This window comes from Diabrotica undecimpunctata, chromosome 3 (assembly GCF_040954645.1).
Source record: "Diabrotica undecimpunctata isolate CICGRU chromosome 3, icDiaUnde3, whole genome shotgun sequence".
NCBI lineage: Eukaryota > Metazoa > Arthropoda > Insecta > Coleoptera > Chrysomelidae > Diabrotica > Diabrotica undecimpunctata.
In genome coordinates this window covers 80,171,771-80,189,026 of record NC_092805.1, presented here as the reverse complement: position 1 = coordinate 80,189,026, position 17,256 = coordinate 80,171,771, and the positions used below count along the sequence as shown (strand labels likewise).

Sequence of the window (17,256 nt, the reverse complement as noted above, 5' to 3'; positions counted from 1 at the left end):
ATTTGTTTCTGGCTAATTTTTCAACCGCATCTTTAACTTTAAGAATCGTTGATAGGTCCACTTCCCTTTTATTGGTTCCACTTGGCTCATTTATTTCGTCTTCCAGGATTTCTTCTTCTTCCTATATATAAATTGCCTGTGCCTACATTAAGTGCCTGATGGATGGACTGTTTAGACCATCCACCTATTTAATATATCTTTCCCTGTTGTTAATAGGTCGCCATTCAGACTTTTGCATTGTCTTATGGTTGCCTTGAATTCTTTTCTGTTGACGGTAACTTTCTTAAAAAATGGTTTGAATTCTTTCTCTCTGTTGTGGTTTTCTATATATTTAAGTTCCTTATTCAAGTGGTTTCGCCTTTTTTTTCTTTCGTGTATCTTTTTTTCTAATGAATGTATTTAGAGGATCACTTCGAATATCTAGGGTAGACAGAATTAGAAACGATGAAATAAGGAATCGGATGGGGATAGATGGATCACTGGCAACAGACATAGAAAGGAAACAACTTATATGGTATGGTCATGTTCAAAGAATGCCAGAAACAAAACTACCAAAAATCGCCATGAAATGGATACCACCAAATCGTAAGAAACGAGGAAGACCAAAAAGAACATGGAAGGAGGGAATAACAAAAGCAATGAGCTCCCGAGACTTGACCGAAAAAACAATGGAATGATAGAAATTCGTGGAAATTAGGCATCGGACAACGACGCAAGACGTTTTGAAACCGATATATATATATATATATATATATATATATATATATATATATATATATATATATATATATATATATATATATATCTTTTTTTCTTCTCTTCTCTTTGCCTGGCAATTCTCGCCAGTTCTTCTAGTTCTTCTAGGTAAGCATCTTTCTGTAGGCTTTATTTTTTCTTTTGTTGCAATCTTGCATTCATCGTCAAACCAATGGTTTTTACGGGCACAAAATTCTGTTCCTATTTTATTTTTCGTTGCTGCTTCAATGTCTTGCTTTATTCTGGTCCAGTGGGAGCATATATCTTTCTGGCCTTCTTCATTTACATTTGGATTCCTTAGCCTGTTGGTGATATTTTTCGAGTACCGTTCTGCATTTTTCGCATCGCTAAGCTTCTGGACATTCCATTTTTTTTATATCCATTTTATTTTCTTTACTGGTGTTTAAAAAGTTTAAAATTCCAGCCCTCAATGTTTAGATCACTAGACAATGATCTGAGTTTTGTTTCCGCCTCTATAACTTCTGCAGTTTATTACATCTGTTCCTTGAATCTATTAAGATGTGATCAATCTGACTCGTTGTTCTACTATCAGGAGAGGTGCAGGTTATGTTTGTATTTTTTTGGGTTCAAAATAGGTACTAGCTACTGTCATATTTAGTGCTGCTGTTAAGTTTATCAGTCGTAATCCATTATCGCTACTGATGTTGTGTAGACTATGCTTTCCTATCGTGGGTATGAAAATTCGACATTAGCTCTTAAAGTACGCCTAACAAAATGTTACGTATACAGTGTACTATACTATGGAATGGGATCATGGACGTTAAATCTTGACACAATGAGACGACTTAACGCCTTTGAAATGTGGACCTATAATAGAAGATTATGAGGGTTTACTGGGTAGATAGAGTTACGAACAATGAAGTACTGAGAAGAATAGGTAAAGAGAAGGAAGTTGAACTTACAATTAAAGAAAGAAAGCTACAGTATCTCGGACATGTGATGCGGGGCGAGAAGTATGGCATTTTGCGACTCATGATGCAAGGAAAGATAGATGGCAGAAGAAGCATCGGAAGAAGATGAATTTCATAGCTCAAGAACCTAAAAGAATGGTTTGGATGCAGCACAAAAAAACTATTTAGAGCTACTGCCTCAAAAATTAAAATAGCTATGATGATTGCCAACCTCCGTAGCGGAGATGGCACCTGAAGAAGAAGAAGATAATTGTTATACAATATTGATTTTAATTACTAATAAACTACTAAAAACATCAAATACTCTACTTTATTTACTTCCTCTGTAATCCTTTGTCTGGTAGTCGTAAGGTATGTGTTGTAGGAACACAGTAAAACTTAAATTAACTGATTTCTGTTAGGAATTATTGTACCGCAAAGTTAATATATTGGCTGTAGTAAAAGTTACCTTGTATTATATATTTTTTGGTTTTCTAGTTTAACCATTTTACTTGCCACAAAACATGAATGATTTTCGGATAGGTTATATTGCTTAAAATACAGTAAAAACTGTAATAGGTTTAACCAATTTTACCAGTTTCAGTAATAAAAATCTATCACCTTTATTATTATTTACTATTTGAAGCAAAGCTTCTATACTAGCGTTTTATTATTTTTTCTATATAGTAAAATGCCGAGGCGAGCAAGAAAGTAGCGTTACGAAATAGTTGAGACAGTCCATTTAGGCGTCGGGCGGAGGAGTCGTCTTACAACATAAATTTTCAATTTTATTCAAATCTATAACTTTCGTAGTAGTAGTAGATTTTATGTACTTTCGAGTGTAGAAAATAATTATTGAAATAAATGAATAAACTTTGATTTGTAAATGATTGTAAATAAATCGTAATATAAAAAAATAAATGAATAATAAAATTACTTAATGTTTTAAAAATATTATTTAGAATTTAAAAATGCAGAAAAAATAGTATGAAGCTTCCCGCTTGTATACAGCACCAACTACTGTACAATTTTTCTTTCTTTATTTAAGCTAAGATCGTTACCTGCATTGAAAATAATAATTTTAAAAACATATTAAAAGTGCGAAATTTCGGTTCCTTCATATTTCTCGAATTATCTTGACTGTTTTAAAGGAATGCTACTAGAATAATGATTATAAACATCGAAAAATAATTAGGTGAAATTTTTGATAACCATTTTAATAAATCAATCAACAGAATCATCGAAAGTTTACTTACACTATATCCAATATCGGAATTGCATATGTAATCATTGTCTTGAACTCTTGCGAACAACGTCACCTGCAATGCGTTATCTGCTCCTGATTGTAGAGCTCGTCTTGGATACGCAAATTTTCCACTATCCGCAGAATATCCATTGTCGACACTCCAAGTACTTTTAGGTTCCCATTTAACTTCGTGGCTATGATTATATTGGTATCTACAACAAGCTTTCCTTTAATATTGTCATATTTAAATAAACACATTTCGGGGACAATTTCTTCTTAGCTATTATTAGATTGAAGATAACATTCTAAACAAATAACACGAAGTTTATTAAATTTGTGTTATCAAAATATATACATAGATCAAACAAAATAAATAATTCAAAACATGAGTCTATGAATATACAATTCCAGTCTGTATTCTCAATCAAAATAAAATACTGTTTATTTCTTCTATGAATATTCGCATCATACCCAAACCATACTTCAACGAGGTAAATCACTATCAAAAATATAATAATAACGCGATATAGAAACGGCAGTACCTGTACGCTGAAAACCGCGCAACACAAGAATTCATCATCATCACAAGCCCGTCCACTAGTGCAGGATATAAACCTCACTTGTTTTTATATAAAGAGCACGGTCTTGTGCGGTATATATCCAACTTTTCGTCATTTTTCGCAGATCATCTTGCCATCGTGCAAGTGATCTTCTTATGTTCATCTTTCATCCTTCATTCTTCCCACGTGGTCAACATCCAACAGAAGAAATAATAAAGATAATATAGATTAGAAACGACAAAAAAATAGATAACAAGAGAGATAGGTCAAATTACCAAAGATAAGAGACGATAAGAAAAAGGGCGCCACTTAACTTTTTGGGGTTACAAGAGACTTTTTGGGTTACAAGAGGAAAATTAAGAAACCTTAGAAACGAAAAGAGATAAGGATAGATAATTAGGTTGTGAGAGCAAATACAAGAAAAGATATTAACAGTTAATTATTAAATAAATGTGGTCAACACACTACATAAACAAATAATAAATAATAATGTTCGGTGGAATTCGCCTACCTACTTACCTACAAACATATACAGCCTGATCTTTTTCCTGGTCAAAGATATCGAGATAGTTAAATATTTTATTGGCAAATATTCAGAGATACTCTATTATCAGGAAACTTATTAGGAGTAGATAAATAAAATTCAGTAGGTAAACAAAACAAAATATATTCAATAACTGAATCATCAGACGGGTGAATTCCAAAAAAAAATCCATATATGAAAAAGAAATACAAATAAATCTACCGTAACATGTAAAAAAATCCGAACTCTTTTAACATAATAGACATAGACACATGCACATATATAAATAAAATATAACATTAAGGAGAACTTGATGTTTTTGAAAAAATCCAAAAGAGTAGATCATATAAATATCTTTCCTTAATGTTTTAGGCTTATCTCGAGATAACCGGCTTTAAAAGTAATAATTTATAGCAAGTACAAAATAATACTAAATTAATTTACAATAAAGTTACAGAAGTACAGAGAAAAGATTATGAAAATCCGTTTTACCAAAAATTAAAATAATTACCAAACCGCACTGGGTTCACAAGAAGCTATCCGCACAGCTTTTATTTAAGTAATGAGTGTTTGTAATTATTATTTATTAATCAAAAGATATGAAAGTTCTGGAAAGTGCAATTGATGAAATCGTTGTTCCTTAGAGGAATTGATTGCATCGGTAGTTTAGTTTAGTAGCTTTAACCACCGATCAGGAAAATGTTGCCAAAGATAGCCCGTAGATTACTTTACTTTGGAGATAATTGGAGGTAATATTAATAGTAAGACCACTTACAGTAACTCTAGATGATGTTGCCTCTTAAATCGCACTGAATTTTAACTGCACTCAGCTTTAGTATCAAACACTAAAGTTAATTTATAATGTATATTTGATCTACTCGGGTGTTAAATCAAACTACTTAAGATACAATAGAAGTGTATATATTCACTTATAAACAAATTCCCAGAGAAAGAAATGCGCACAAACTCTTAGACGACGCAACAAAAAGTCAGTCTAATATCTTAGACTACCAAACGAAAAGTGATTCTCTCTTTTTCAAATTGGACAAACTATCCTCTAGAATAGAATAATCCTCACAAATTTGGAAAAACTGAAAATTTAAGGAAATACATAAGGAAAAAACTAAAATATCAAAAAAATACAAAAAATAGTAGTATATTTTAAAGAAAAATATTACAAAAATGGTGTGTAAATATAACGTATTTTAGTCATAATCACTATCTGCATCATTTTGTTTTCGTGTAATAGCGTCAAAAAAAGGAAGATAAGCAGGATGTGCATATGTTTTTATTATTGGTACAATACTGTTTTATTTCTTGTATTTAAGTGGGACTTTTTCTTTATATGCCAATATAATCGTATTTAGGTCTATGAATGTACCTGGGTTTGTAAATAAAGGGTAACATGTTACACAAGTAGGATTGTGAGATTCTGTAACGCACACATTTTCTGGCATTGTAGAATCATAAATAAATATTCGGTACTTGGATATTGTAAATGGTTTTTCTTGACAACTGAAGTCTTTTTAAAGTGTGCCTCCAAAATGAGTTAACATCAAAAATCATTTCTTGTGTAACACGCTCAACAACAAACTTTTGTTGAGCAGTGATAGTCTCTATGCAACCATTTTTTGATATAGTGTCATCTGACATGTAATTAACCGACTCATTTTTTTGCACGAATGGAATAGTCGATTATATACCCAAATCTGCTGTGCATAAAATATCTCTACTGTTGTAAGGACAGGTACAGGTAAATTTGGTTGGTAGTCAAAACAGATTGTTTCAGTAAATGGGTCAACTTTTGCCAGCTCTGTTTTGTCTTTAAGATCATCATAAAAGGCTTGCGCTTTTCGCAAGTGAAGTTCTTTTTAAACTTCCAACCTTTTCTTTTCTTCCTCAGTTGAGGCAGAGTCTATCTGCACTTTCAATGCATCGCAAGTTAAGCACATGTCAGTTCTTGGATATCCAAAAACAGGTTAAAATTTTCTTTAAAATATCTATATTAGAAATTATAGGATTAATTTTTTCGTGCTTCAAGTGTACTGTTCTGTCTCGTAGTTCTGCAAATAAAGTTCATGTATTCTTTTTACGTTAAGATCGGCTGAAAGGTATGTTTTTTGAGACTCGTTACGAGAATAATGGGACTTGCGCGAAGGAAAGCTTTTAATGTGCTCATTGAGAGTAGCGACTATCTCATCTGGTATTTTATTAAGCTGATTCTGATACTTTCCCATTGCATCTTTGTCAGATAGATTTTCAGTAGCTCGAAAATTTAAAATTCTTTGAACACGACTTTTAGTAATAGCGTGCATATTACAAAATGCAGTGCGACAAACTAAAAAACTTTCTGTTCCTACTTTCATATGAACACTTTTTCGTTTCGGTAATAGTAGCCTTTCTCCTTCTAGATACTTTTTTTACATCCAAAAGCGCACCTTAATAACTATCCTGAATGTTTTTATCCCCCATTGTATAAAATTTTGTAAAAATTTCTTCTTTTTCCAGCTCTGTAAACTTATCGAAATACTCATTCTTACATGTGTATCTAGATCCCTGTTTTTTCTAAGGAATAACTATTCCCTTATAGGGCAAAAAAGAGGAAGATTACGAACATTTAATTGGTAACTATGGCTACGGGAAAAGAAACGATAGAGGAAAAATGCTTCTCAATTTCACGAATGAACATAACATGTACTCAATGAACTCCTTTTTCAATAAAAAACCAAGCAGAAAATGGACATGGATGAGCCCCGATAAAAAGACAAAAAATGAAATAGATTATATCTTAACGAAGAATAGAAACCTAGTAGAAGACGTATTAGTATTAAATCAGTTTGACCTAGGAAGCGATCATAGACTAATAAGAACAAAACTAATAATTAACAAAAAACTAGAAAGAAAAAGAATACATGAAAAAAGATACAAATGGACATCTGAAGAAATCAAAAATAGTGAATTTAATAAAAAGATAGCGCATGCATTAAATCAAGTTAGCATGCATCAGATAAACTCCAATGATATTGATGATTTGAATAACCTTATTACCGAAACAGTGAATAAAAGCCTTCTGCAACTGAAAAAACCAAAAACAACATACAATGAATTAGACAAAGAAATATTACAACAACTAAAAAGAAGGAAGATCTTAAATAAATCTAACAAAAGGGGAACCGACGAATATAGAGAACTTAATAGGCAGATTAGAAAAGGAATCAGACAACAAAAAAGAAAAGAAAACGAAAAATTAATAACAACAACTATTGAAAAAAATAAGAGTAAGAAATGCCTCGGACTGACACTAGGACGACGTCAGATGATATCATTAATGGGAAAAGACGAAAATGAAATCAAAACTACTAGAGAAAACATACTGACACGAATAGAAGAATTTTACACAGAACTTTACAGAACACATCAACAAGATGATGAGATGAGATCAGCACGGAAATTAATAAAAAATGTTGGATCAGAAATAATGCCAAAAGTAACAATTTCAGAGGTAACTACAGCATTGGAAAACAGGAAGAGAAATAAAGCTGCAGGAGAAGATAGTATTACCACAGATATGATATTAGAAGGAGGTAAGGAACTAATTGCAATTGTAACTAAGCTTGTGGACAGTTGTTTACATCAGGGCAAAGTCCCTAAGAGCTGGAACAACTCTAAAGTAATCTTATTACACAAGAAAGGTGATAGTCGAAAATTGGAAAACTACAGACCTATCAGCCTACTGTCACACCTGTTTAAAATACTCACCAAAGTCATAACTATTCGACTAACAAGGAAATTAGACGAATACCAACCATATGAACAGGCACGTTTTAGAAAAGGCTATTCAACTTCCGATCACCTGTTAACCACAAAAATATTAATAGAAAAATGTAACGAATATAAGTTTCCAGTTTTCCTAGCATTTGTAGACTACGAAAAAGCTTTCGATACCATAGAACACACGGCCGTAATAAACGCAATGGAAAATTGTAGAATAGACAGCAAATATATTAACTTAATAAAAGAAACTATGAACCAAGCTACAGCTACATACTACCTAAATGAAAATGAACACACGAACCCTGTACGATTAAACAGGGGAGTCAAACAGGGAGATACTTTATCACCCAAACTGTTCACCTCAGTTTTGGAGGACGTTTTTAAAAACCTAAATTGGAAATATAAGGGAATAAACATCAATGGCCGCTACCTCAGTAATCTACGATTTGCAGATGACATAATCCTGATAGCTACTGACCTACAAGAAATGCAAACCATGCTTTTAGAACTACATACCGAATCTTCTAAAATAGGACTGAAAATGAATTTAAACAAAACAAAAGTCATGCATTCCGAAGACACCGTGACAATAATAAACGATAAAGTTATAGAAAAAGTTGAAGAATATATATACTGAGGACAAAAATAATACTAAATAGGGAAATTCAAACTGAAGAAATAAAAAGAAGAAGAAAGTTAGCTTGGGCAGCATTCGGTAAACTGAACTATATACTCAGAAATCAACAAATTCAATTACATCTTAGATCTAAAGTTTTTGATGCATGCATTATTCCGATATTAACTTATGCGGCACAAACATGGACAATCACAAAAAAGAATATGAATATACTTAGAGTCACTCAACACGCGATGGAAAGAGCAGTGCTAGGTATATCACTTAAGGACAAGAAAACAAACACATGGATAAGACAGAAAACCAAAGTCACCGATGTGGTGCAAAAATTATTAAAGTTGAAATGGGAATACGCTGGACATGTAGCTAGGAGCGATCTAAACAAATGGCATAGATCAATTTTAACCTGGAGACCATACCAACACAAAAGACCCAGAGGCAGACCTCCTATGAGATGGACAGATGATCTGAAAAGGACTGCCGGGAAAAATTGGCTACAAGTAGCGTACAATAAAAAACAATGGAAAGGAAGACTTGAAGAGGCTTATGTTCAGATGTGGACGTGAATGGCTAGACGAAGAAGAAGAAGAAGAACTATTCCCTTCGTGGTGACGTACTGCTGACTACTATTCCTTGCCAGCTTACACCTATTTCGTTTCCATCCTGAAGGTAAACGCTTTCGTTTTTTTTTGACCTTATAGATGCATTAGTTTTGGTATTATCTAAAAAAAAAATTAACAAAATATACAGAGAGTAAGGTAAAACCCAAAAATACGTCTAAAACTGTACTCGTAAAATTGTTAATTATTTTGCTACTAGACAAGGAACAAAAACGTTTTTTTTTTCTTTATTTTTTTTTAATTTGAGAGATCATTTAGTCGAAAATGTCAAATTTCTACCTATTGTTAGTCCTGATTCAAGAAATTCGGTTCAGCCGTTTAGAAGTTATGAACGGTTAAAAAAATGCATGAGTCACTTATGGAATCGCTTTCTGCAGTAATATGCTTGTTTTGTAACTCACTTCTGTTGCTTATGATTCCAGAACCACTAGGAGTATCTGTAAAAACCATTAAACAACCTTAGATAAATAACTAAATCCAAAAAAGAACCAAAACACTTATCCCCTGTATTTTTCTAATCAGTATCACTTTCCAATACATAATCAGGATTATCATCACTATTATTACTAAAAGGATCATTTTCGCTTCCAGAAATACTCTCAAAATTACTCATCTTTAACAAGTTTAATATTCGTATCAACACCACACAAAAAGTAGTGTTCGCTATCATTACAATATACAATATACATAATACCTCTTTTGGGCAAAAACCGGTCATGTGCAGCTTAGCACCTAGCCGCCTTTTGCGATCAATAGGATCGATTTTCTCAATAAAATTATTGTCGCAAGAATGGGTTACCTAAGGATAGGCAACCAACTATACATTATACGTATACGGCTCATGCAGAAAACGAGTATTTTTTTGAGTTAAAATCAGCGAAAATGTTATTTTTGGAAAAAATGGTCTTTAGCCGGTATTTGCCCAGCCAGCCCTTCAATTGCAGCGAAACAGTTCTTACCAGCAACATTTTTTTCCGTGACATGACATGACAATTAAAATTACGTACCAGAAAAAAAAATTAATTCTAGTATTTTGGTTTTATTTCTAATAATATTTTTAACCACACATCTTACGTCATTTACTTACGCCACACGAAAGGCATATGAATTTTTAAGTATTTGGCGGTATCAGCACATCGATGCTCCTTATCATTAAAATATTAATTTATTTTAATATTTTTCAATCAATTCATCGAAATTGAAATTTCAATGAATTTCAATATATTATTTAAGTTTTTAGAGTATTCGGATCTTTTGTTATTGTTTTCATAAGGCTTTGTTTACTTATGACCGCTGTATAGTATGGACTCCATATCTCCTTTTTTTGTTACGGATGCGTAGTTGTTTTTATATATTTCCCTTTAGCTTCTCTCTAAGCAATATTTTCAGTTAGTTATTTTTTTAACAGATTTTAGCGCTCAAAGGTCATTGAAGTTTTTTTATCATTTCATGAGTGATTTCCATCGTATGAGAAAAATATTGGTTTCTCCCTTTGGTTACAATCATTGGCTTCATGTAAAAAGCCACAAGTTCTTATATAATCATTATCGATGCAGAAATTTCTTCTTTTCCATTTTTTTCTACTAATTCTTTCAAAATTAAAAATTTCATAATTTTATTCCCAAATTCAGGTTTAACGATATGACATCATTCGGATTCCGATAAGTAGATGAATATGATTAATAACATTCTTTTTCTGTAAAACATATGGATATGTACGCATCGTATATTTGTTCTTTTATCTTTTCCGATTTTATTAATAAATTAGGGCTACTGTAAACATTTTATTCAATTTTGATTTTATTTATACCTACTACAGCCAGACTTTCAGTGTTGCTTTTAATTTCTAAGCCCATGTATAAGATCAACTTTGCTGTTTCAATTTTCTGACGTTTACCAATATTAGCATCAGTATTATGTATAAATAAATAATACGGATCGATGTACGATAAAGTTTGAAAATTAATTGGCATTTTTGATCAAATATTATAATCTGTACTTACCCCTATTTGATTATTACTTCATTTGTTCACATTTTAGTTTTCTACCTGATCAATTAAAGAGTATCTTTTGATCCTGTTATTTTCCTCGTGTGTAATCATAACTCCTGTATTGTTCTGATCTATATTAACTTTTCCTCTATCTAACGGATTTTAGACATTTTTAAAAACACCAGTTTTTGCATCTAAAGTAATTAAGCTTGCTCGATATACGAATTTTTTCAAATCAACTGAAAAGCGCCGTTTCAAACATCAAATAACATCCCGCCTCCGACTTGCCATTATAATAAGATATAAATACTCAAAACTAGGACTGAAACCCTGAAGTAGGTGAAGAAGAGGAGGGGAATGCAGATGTTTAGGTTATTCATATTCATTTACTTTTAGTAAAGCACAACTCATTCTATTTCCACATATTATCATATGATTTTGATATAAGAAGCCACAGTAGTGCAGTGTATAGTGCCAGTTAGTATAAAATTAAGCTTATCTGGAAACTCATACCTAAAACTGATACAAATTAGTAAATTCAACTTACACTTTAGGTCTGAAAATTTCTTCTCTGTTTAACATGTTAAAGGTATAACATATACCTCCATCCAAGATTATTGGAGTAAAAATTTCATTGCAATCAAAACTAGCTTCAAAGTCACCCATGAAGTCACAGTTAAAATTTTCTACCAGTTTTTCTAATGTATCAATCTAAAAATGATGGTATAGTTAAAACTATTGTAAAGTTTACTGTATAAACAAAAAATAGCAAAATATCAAAAACTCTTTACAACATTAGACAAACAGAAAATCGACATACAGTAGTTATACGAATTTAACAGAAGTCAAATAGAAAGGACACAAGAGTGACAATTAAATGTTTAAATAGAAAAAAATGAAAAAAAAGTGGTAGTCATTCCTTTCTCTCGATCAATCTAATCAACTATTTAATGAAAATATATATAATTTTTAAATGAATTACGACACAGATAAAATGTATGAATAATTGTTATATTTTTTTTTTGAATGCGATTTCTCACTTATTGTATAATATAACTATTTCACACGCCTGCATAGAAAATAGGCCAATAATGCTGCACGTAATTTGTGGTCAATTTAAAGATTCGTAAAATGCTAAAGTTATATTCAACATATTACTTACTAAATTGATTCTGACCGTTTTTAAAAAAAATTGGAGAACGATAATACCACCACTTCATAAAACATACCAGTAAGTTATTTTAAATTTAATGGCATCTCAAAAATTGCTTAAAGATTATTTTTACTCGTAACAAAAAATAAGCATCATCTTGGCTTATTCATATCTCGTAGTTTCTTTCTTTCCCGGATTGCTGTTTCGACAAGTGTAGGGTAACACGCCAGTTATTGGACACGAGACAGTTATTGGACATTACAGTGTTAACTTACGAGAATAAGATTTCTGCAAGTGCCAACAAGAGTATATTTCACTAGGTGGCACTACTCGTTTCTATATTACGTTCATTATTATGTCTATGTTCTGCCTTTAACGGGTTCTGTGATTTTGGCGGTAAATATTTTTAGGTTATGTGAGTGAAGTGACATTTAAGCATTGTGTTAAGCATCTGCTCTGACTTTTTTTTTAAACTACGTGGTATTTTTAAGGTAAGATTGTATTTTTATTTAAAAGCCTGTAGTAAAGGCACTTATAGTCCCTAAGGTAGATCTGGTACAGTAATAGGGATTTTAATTCGGATTTAATTACATCTGTCCAATAACTAAACTAGAAAACTTGCTTAATTCTATTATGGGACACCTGTTCAATCACTAGATAACTACACTTACCACATATTTCTACAATTTTCAACGGATTTACGTATAATTAACTGGAGATAGCAGTAAAATTAATTTAGTAATCGATTTGACAGTTATTGGACAGCTGTCCAATAACTAAATTTGACCGTCCAATCACTAAAAATGGATTTTTTAGGATTGTAGTAAAATGCCTAAACTTAGAAAATATGATAAGATGAAACTTATAGAAGCAGTTAAGGATGTCCAAAATGGCACTGAATCATATAGAACAGCTGAAAAAAAATATGGAATTCCGAAGTCCACTATAGAATTTAAATTAAAACATCCGGAACATAAAGATACACTTGGACCGTCTCCTATTTTAACTTGCGAGGAGGAGAATACTCTGGTTAGGTAAATTCATTTAATTTATCTTAACCCATAGCATTATTTTATTTTACATTCAATATTCCAGATGGGTACAAGAAACTGCTTTAAAAGGTTTCCCCGAAAAGGCTAACGATTTAAAAAGCAGCGTGCAAAAATTTTTAATCGAAAATCCGCGCCCCAATAACTTTAAAGATAATCGACCTGGAGATGGACGGTTAAAAGTAAGTCACCAAAAAAATGTATTTTAATCTGTATTCATCGTTTGATTTTTTTTAGGGATTTTTGAAGCGACATCCAGGGGTTTCTAGAAGGACAAGTGAAGGTGTGACGGCAGCTAGCGCTTGTGTATCTGAACGAGACATCAAAAACTGGTTTAAAAATATTGAAACCTATGTTAAAGAAAAACATTTAGAAGAAGTTCTAACTGATCCATCAAGAATTTTTAATGGAGATGAGTCAGGATTTCAAATATGTCCATCTACTGGAAAAGTATTTGCTATGAAAGGTTTCAAAAATGTTTATAACGTTGAAAAAAGCTCTTCAAAAGAAAACGTCACTGTGATGTTTACGTTTTCAGCAGACGGTAAAATTTGCGTGCCTATGGTTATTTATCCTTATCAACGTATTCCTGAAAAGGTTGCTAAGGGTATTAATCCTAAATGGGGTGTGGGCAGAAGCGATAATGGTTGGATGACGGCAGAGACATTCTATCAGTATATTGCGAATGTTTTTTACCCACACTTAATTAAAAACAATATTAAGCTTCCAGTTATTCTTTTTGTAGATGGGCACAAGAGTCACTTAAGTTACCAATTAAGTCTATTGTGTAATTAACTGCAGATTGAAGTGATTGCACTTTATCCTAACACCACAAGGATTTTACAACCCTGTGACGTTTCTATTTTCCGTCCATTAAAAGAAGCTTGGCGGCAATCAGTGAGAGAATGGGAAGAACAGCATCCAGGAGGGGTAGTGAATAAGGTTGTATTTGCTTCTATATTGGAGCAAGCTCTAAAAAAAGCTGTAAAACTGAAACAGTAGTAAATGGTTTCAAGGCTTGCGGATTGTTTCCATTTAATGCAGATGCTATTGACTACACAAAATGTTTAGGCAAAGAAGTAGAAAAAAATTTAATCATTTCAGATCATCAAAAGAAACCCATATGGACTATAATAATTTTGTAAATATCTTAGGTCCTGAAAAAGTTCATAGCTTAGAGAATTTAAAAGAAAATCCAAAGAATAATCTACCTAGCGATGATAATTTGAATTTGTTGTTCAAAATTTGGAATTTTTTTGAACATGATCCAAAACATTCGGATAACCCAATGGTTCTAAAACATAGAGACACAAACATTAATATTATTCAAAATGTGGTTATCACATCTCCCGTTAAAAATACTGAAATAAAAACATCAGAACAGAGTGGTATTGAAAATGTAAATATTTCTGAGAGTAGCAGTACCAATGATATCCATTTTCAACAATATAAAACTAATGTTTATGACTTACCCTCTACAAGTAAAATTATTGTTAAACACGAATTGTTGGGTAACTTTTTAACTTCTCCTACTGTACCGGAAAGAAAAAATAAACGTAACACGGAACGACTTCCTTTTGCTATTACATCTGCACGATATCAAGAAATGTTACGGAAAAAGGAGGAGATAAAAGAAGAGCAGGAAAAACAAAAACAAGAAAGGAAACGGAAAAGAGAAGAAAAATTAACCATAAACCAGTGTAGCAAGAAAAAGAATTCAAAAAAAGTCAAATGTTTTATTTGTTCAAATGATATTCAATTGAACAAATTAAAATGCGATGACTGTAATCTTTATTATCACGAATCTTGTATTCCTGTTAATCATAGACAGCATATACCTAACGATGGTGATCTATTTATATGTCACAACTGCTTCAATCTCCAGGGTAGTGATTCTGATGCTAATAACAGTAACCAAGACAGTGAGGATCAAGACATTGACGAAATTTTCACTCAATACAAATAAGCACAAAAGCATTTATAAAATTTAATTGTGTCAACTGTATATAGGTACCCCATACCGCACAGAAATCTTAGGTTTTTCCTGTAATTTTCATTTGTTTCTAGTTTTTTATTGTGTTAAAGCAGTCGTCCAATAACTAATTTTGAGTGTCCTGTAACTAAATAAACTGTCCAATAACTATAATTTTTGTAACTATTTTTAAAAAGTATATATTGACAAAAAATATTTAACACCTTCTTTAAATCCTTTTATCCATATTGTAATAAATTGTTTAGACTACCTTTTGTATAAATTTCAATTCAATCTGCAGAGAACAATGTGAATTACGAATTTTTAAAGTTGAAATTTTCTTAAGTGTCCAATAACTGTATGGTTTACTAACGTCTACTAACGTTTATCTCTTTGATGTGTCTTTTTGGGATGTTAGGGGCGATCTGGGGGCAGTGATGCTGCTGGTATTCGTTTCTCTGTCATCAATACTTTATAGGACATAACATATCCAAGGTAATCTACGACATCTTACAATACTTGTTAGAAAAGGCTGTTCAGAGAGTGTTTATATTTTCTGGTCATTGTAAATTTTTCAGTTGACCCGCTGGTATTAATACAGGTCTTAGATAGACATTTTATTTTCAAAGGCTGTACGACACTGTTGATCTTTTACTGTCCTATACGACGTTTCTAATCCATATGGCACCACTGGTATTATGATAGTGTTGTATATATTAAGCTTTAGCTTTCCAGACAAGGACCGCGATTTAAGTATTTTTTTAGAGCACATGCTACTCAATTACAACTGAGTATTCTAGTCGCTATCTTTTGGCTGATCTCATTAGTATCGTTGATTATGCTACCCAGGTATTTACACTCTTTGACGTTTTTGAAACTCTTATTATTAACTGTTATGGGATTTGCATCGATTGCTCTTTGTTTTCGAGACTTAAAGCAACTTATCTTTTGAACATTTATGGTTATTCCAATTTGTCTAGCTGCTGTTTTCAGCTTTTTGTACTGTGCCGAATTTGTTTTCCTTCTAAAGGTATTCCACCTGGTACTTGTATTTTACGTAATACCCATTCCAAAATGAGGTTAAATAAGAGCTAAAAAATTAAGTCTTCTTATTATTCACATTTAGTCGGTCAGATAGCCAAGCGGGCTAGGCGGCCGATTCTCATTCGCTTGGTCAAATGGTTCAGTGGACGTGGGTTCAAGCCCCAGCTCGGTGTACAGAAAAATAAAAAAGGCTAACGCAGCAGTTTAAAATTTGAGATGAATCTCCGGCTTAGACTAGAATATGCTGGTGTCTGATCGGCTTATGGTGGAGCAGTACGGCAAGAGTAAGGGCTTGCGTCTCGGTGATACTCCTCCATAGATTCCTACTGGAAGGACGTGCTCCTAAATACCGGTGTATATTATATATATATATATATATATATATATATATATATCTACGGCATAAAGTGGACTCCGCCCATGTTAAAATTCAGGTTCAATTGAGCTCCGTGGTCAAGTGGATACCGATATACGGAGCTCACTTGACCATTCCATAATATTGGTTCTGTCGATTCGTCAACATGTAGAGTTTAATAATTTATAAAAATTTTTTGGAGCCCGTAAATACCCCTGTATCATAAATGTATATCGTTTAGTTCACGTGTATATATTATAGGGGTCGTACAGATCTTCTTCAATGTATATTTGAACCATACGTTTATCGGTTTAAGTAAGCTCTGAGAGTTTGGCAACTGTGTGATTATACCGTATATTTTCAACATATACCCTGAACGGTTCATATGGGCTCCTTATTTTTATCTACTGTTCGTAAAACAGTGTAATCTAATACGCATTACACCGAGTAACAGAGGATATCTTATTACCTGATATAACTACGTACTGAAAGGTAACTGGTTCTTTAAAAACAGGTATATAGATACAAAAGGATTTGGGCTTATTATTTAATGTAATATTCGGTTGCATAGGAAATTTTATTTTGTCTGCATGTTTAAAAATGTTGTTCTTTTATTTAATATAATTTTATTAGTTCAATGCCAAACTCGATGTTTTTTTTAATTACAA

At 32.2% G+C, this 17,256-nt stretch overlaps 1 protein-coding gene across 2 annotated transcripts in view; it reads right to left on the bottom strand.

The window, feature by feature from the left end:
- Positions 1-17,256, bottom strand: part of LOC140436947 (pickpocket protein 28-like) — a 313,241-nt gene that overhangs the window by 67,622 nt on the left and 228,363 nt on the right. For both annotated transcript variants that reach the window (XM_072526128.1, XM_072526129.1), the window contains 2 exons: positions 11,563-11,726; positions 2,924-3,125 (listed from right to left, as the gene is read on the bottom strand). In XM_072526128.1, the coding sequence (XP_072382229.1) occupies positions 2,924-3,125; positions 11,563-11,726 (366 nt within the window). The remainder of the gene's footprint in view (positions 1-2,923; positions 3,126-11,562; positions 11,727-17,256) is intronic.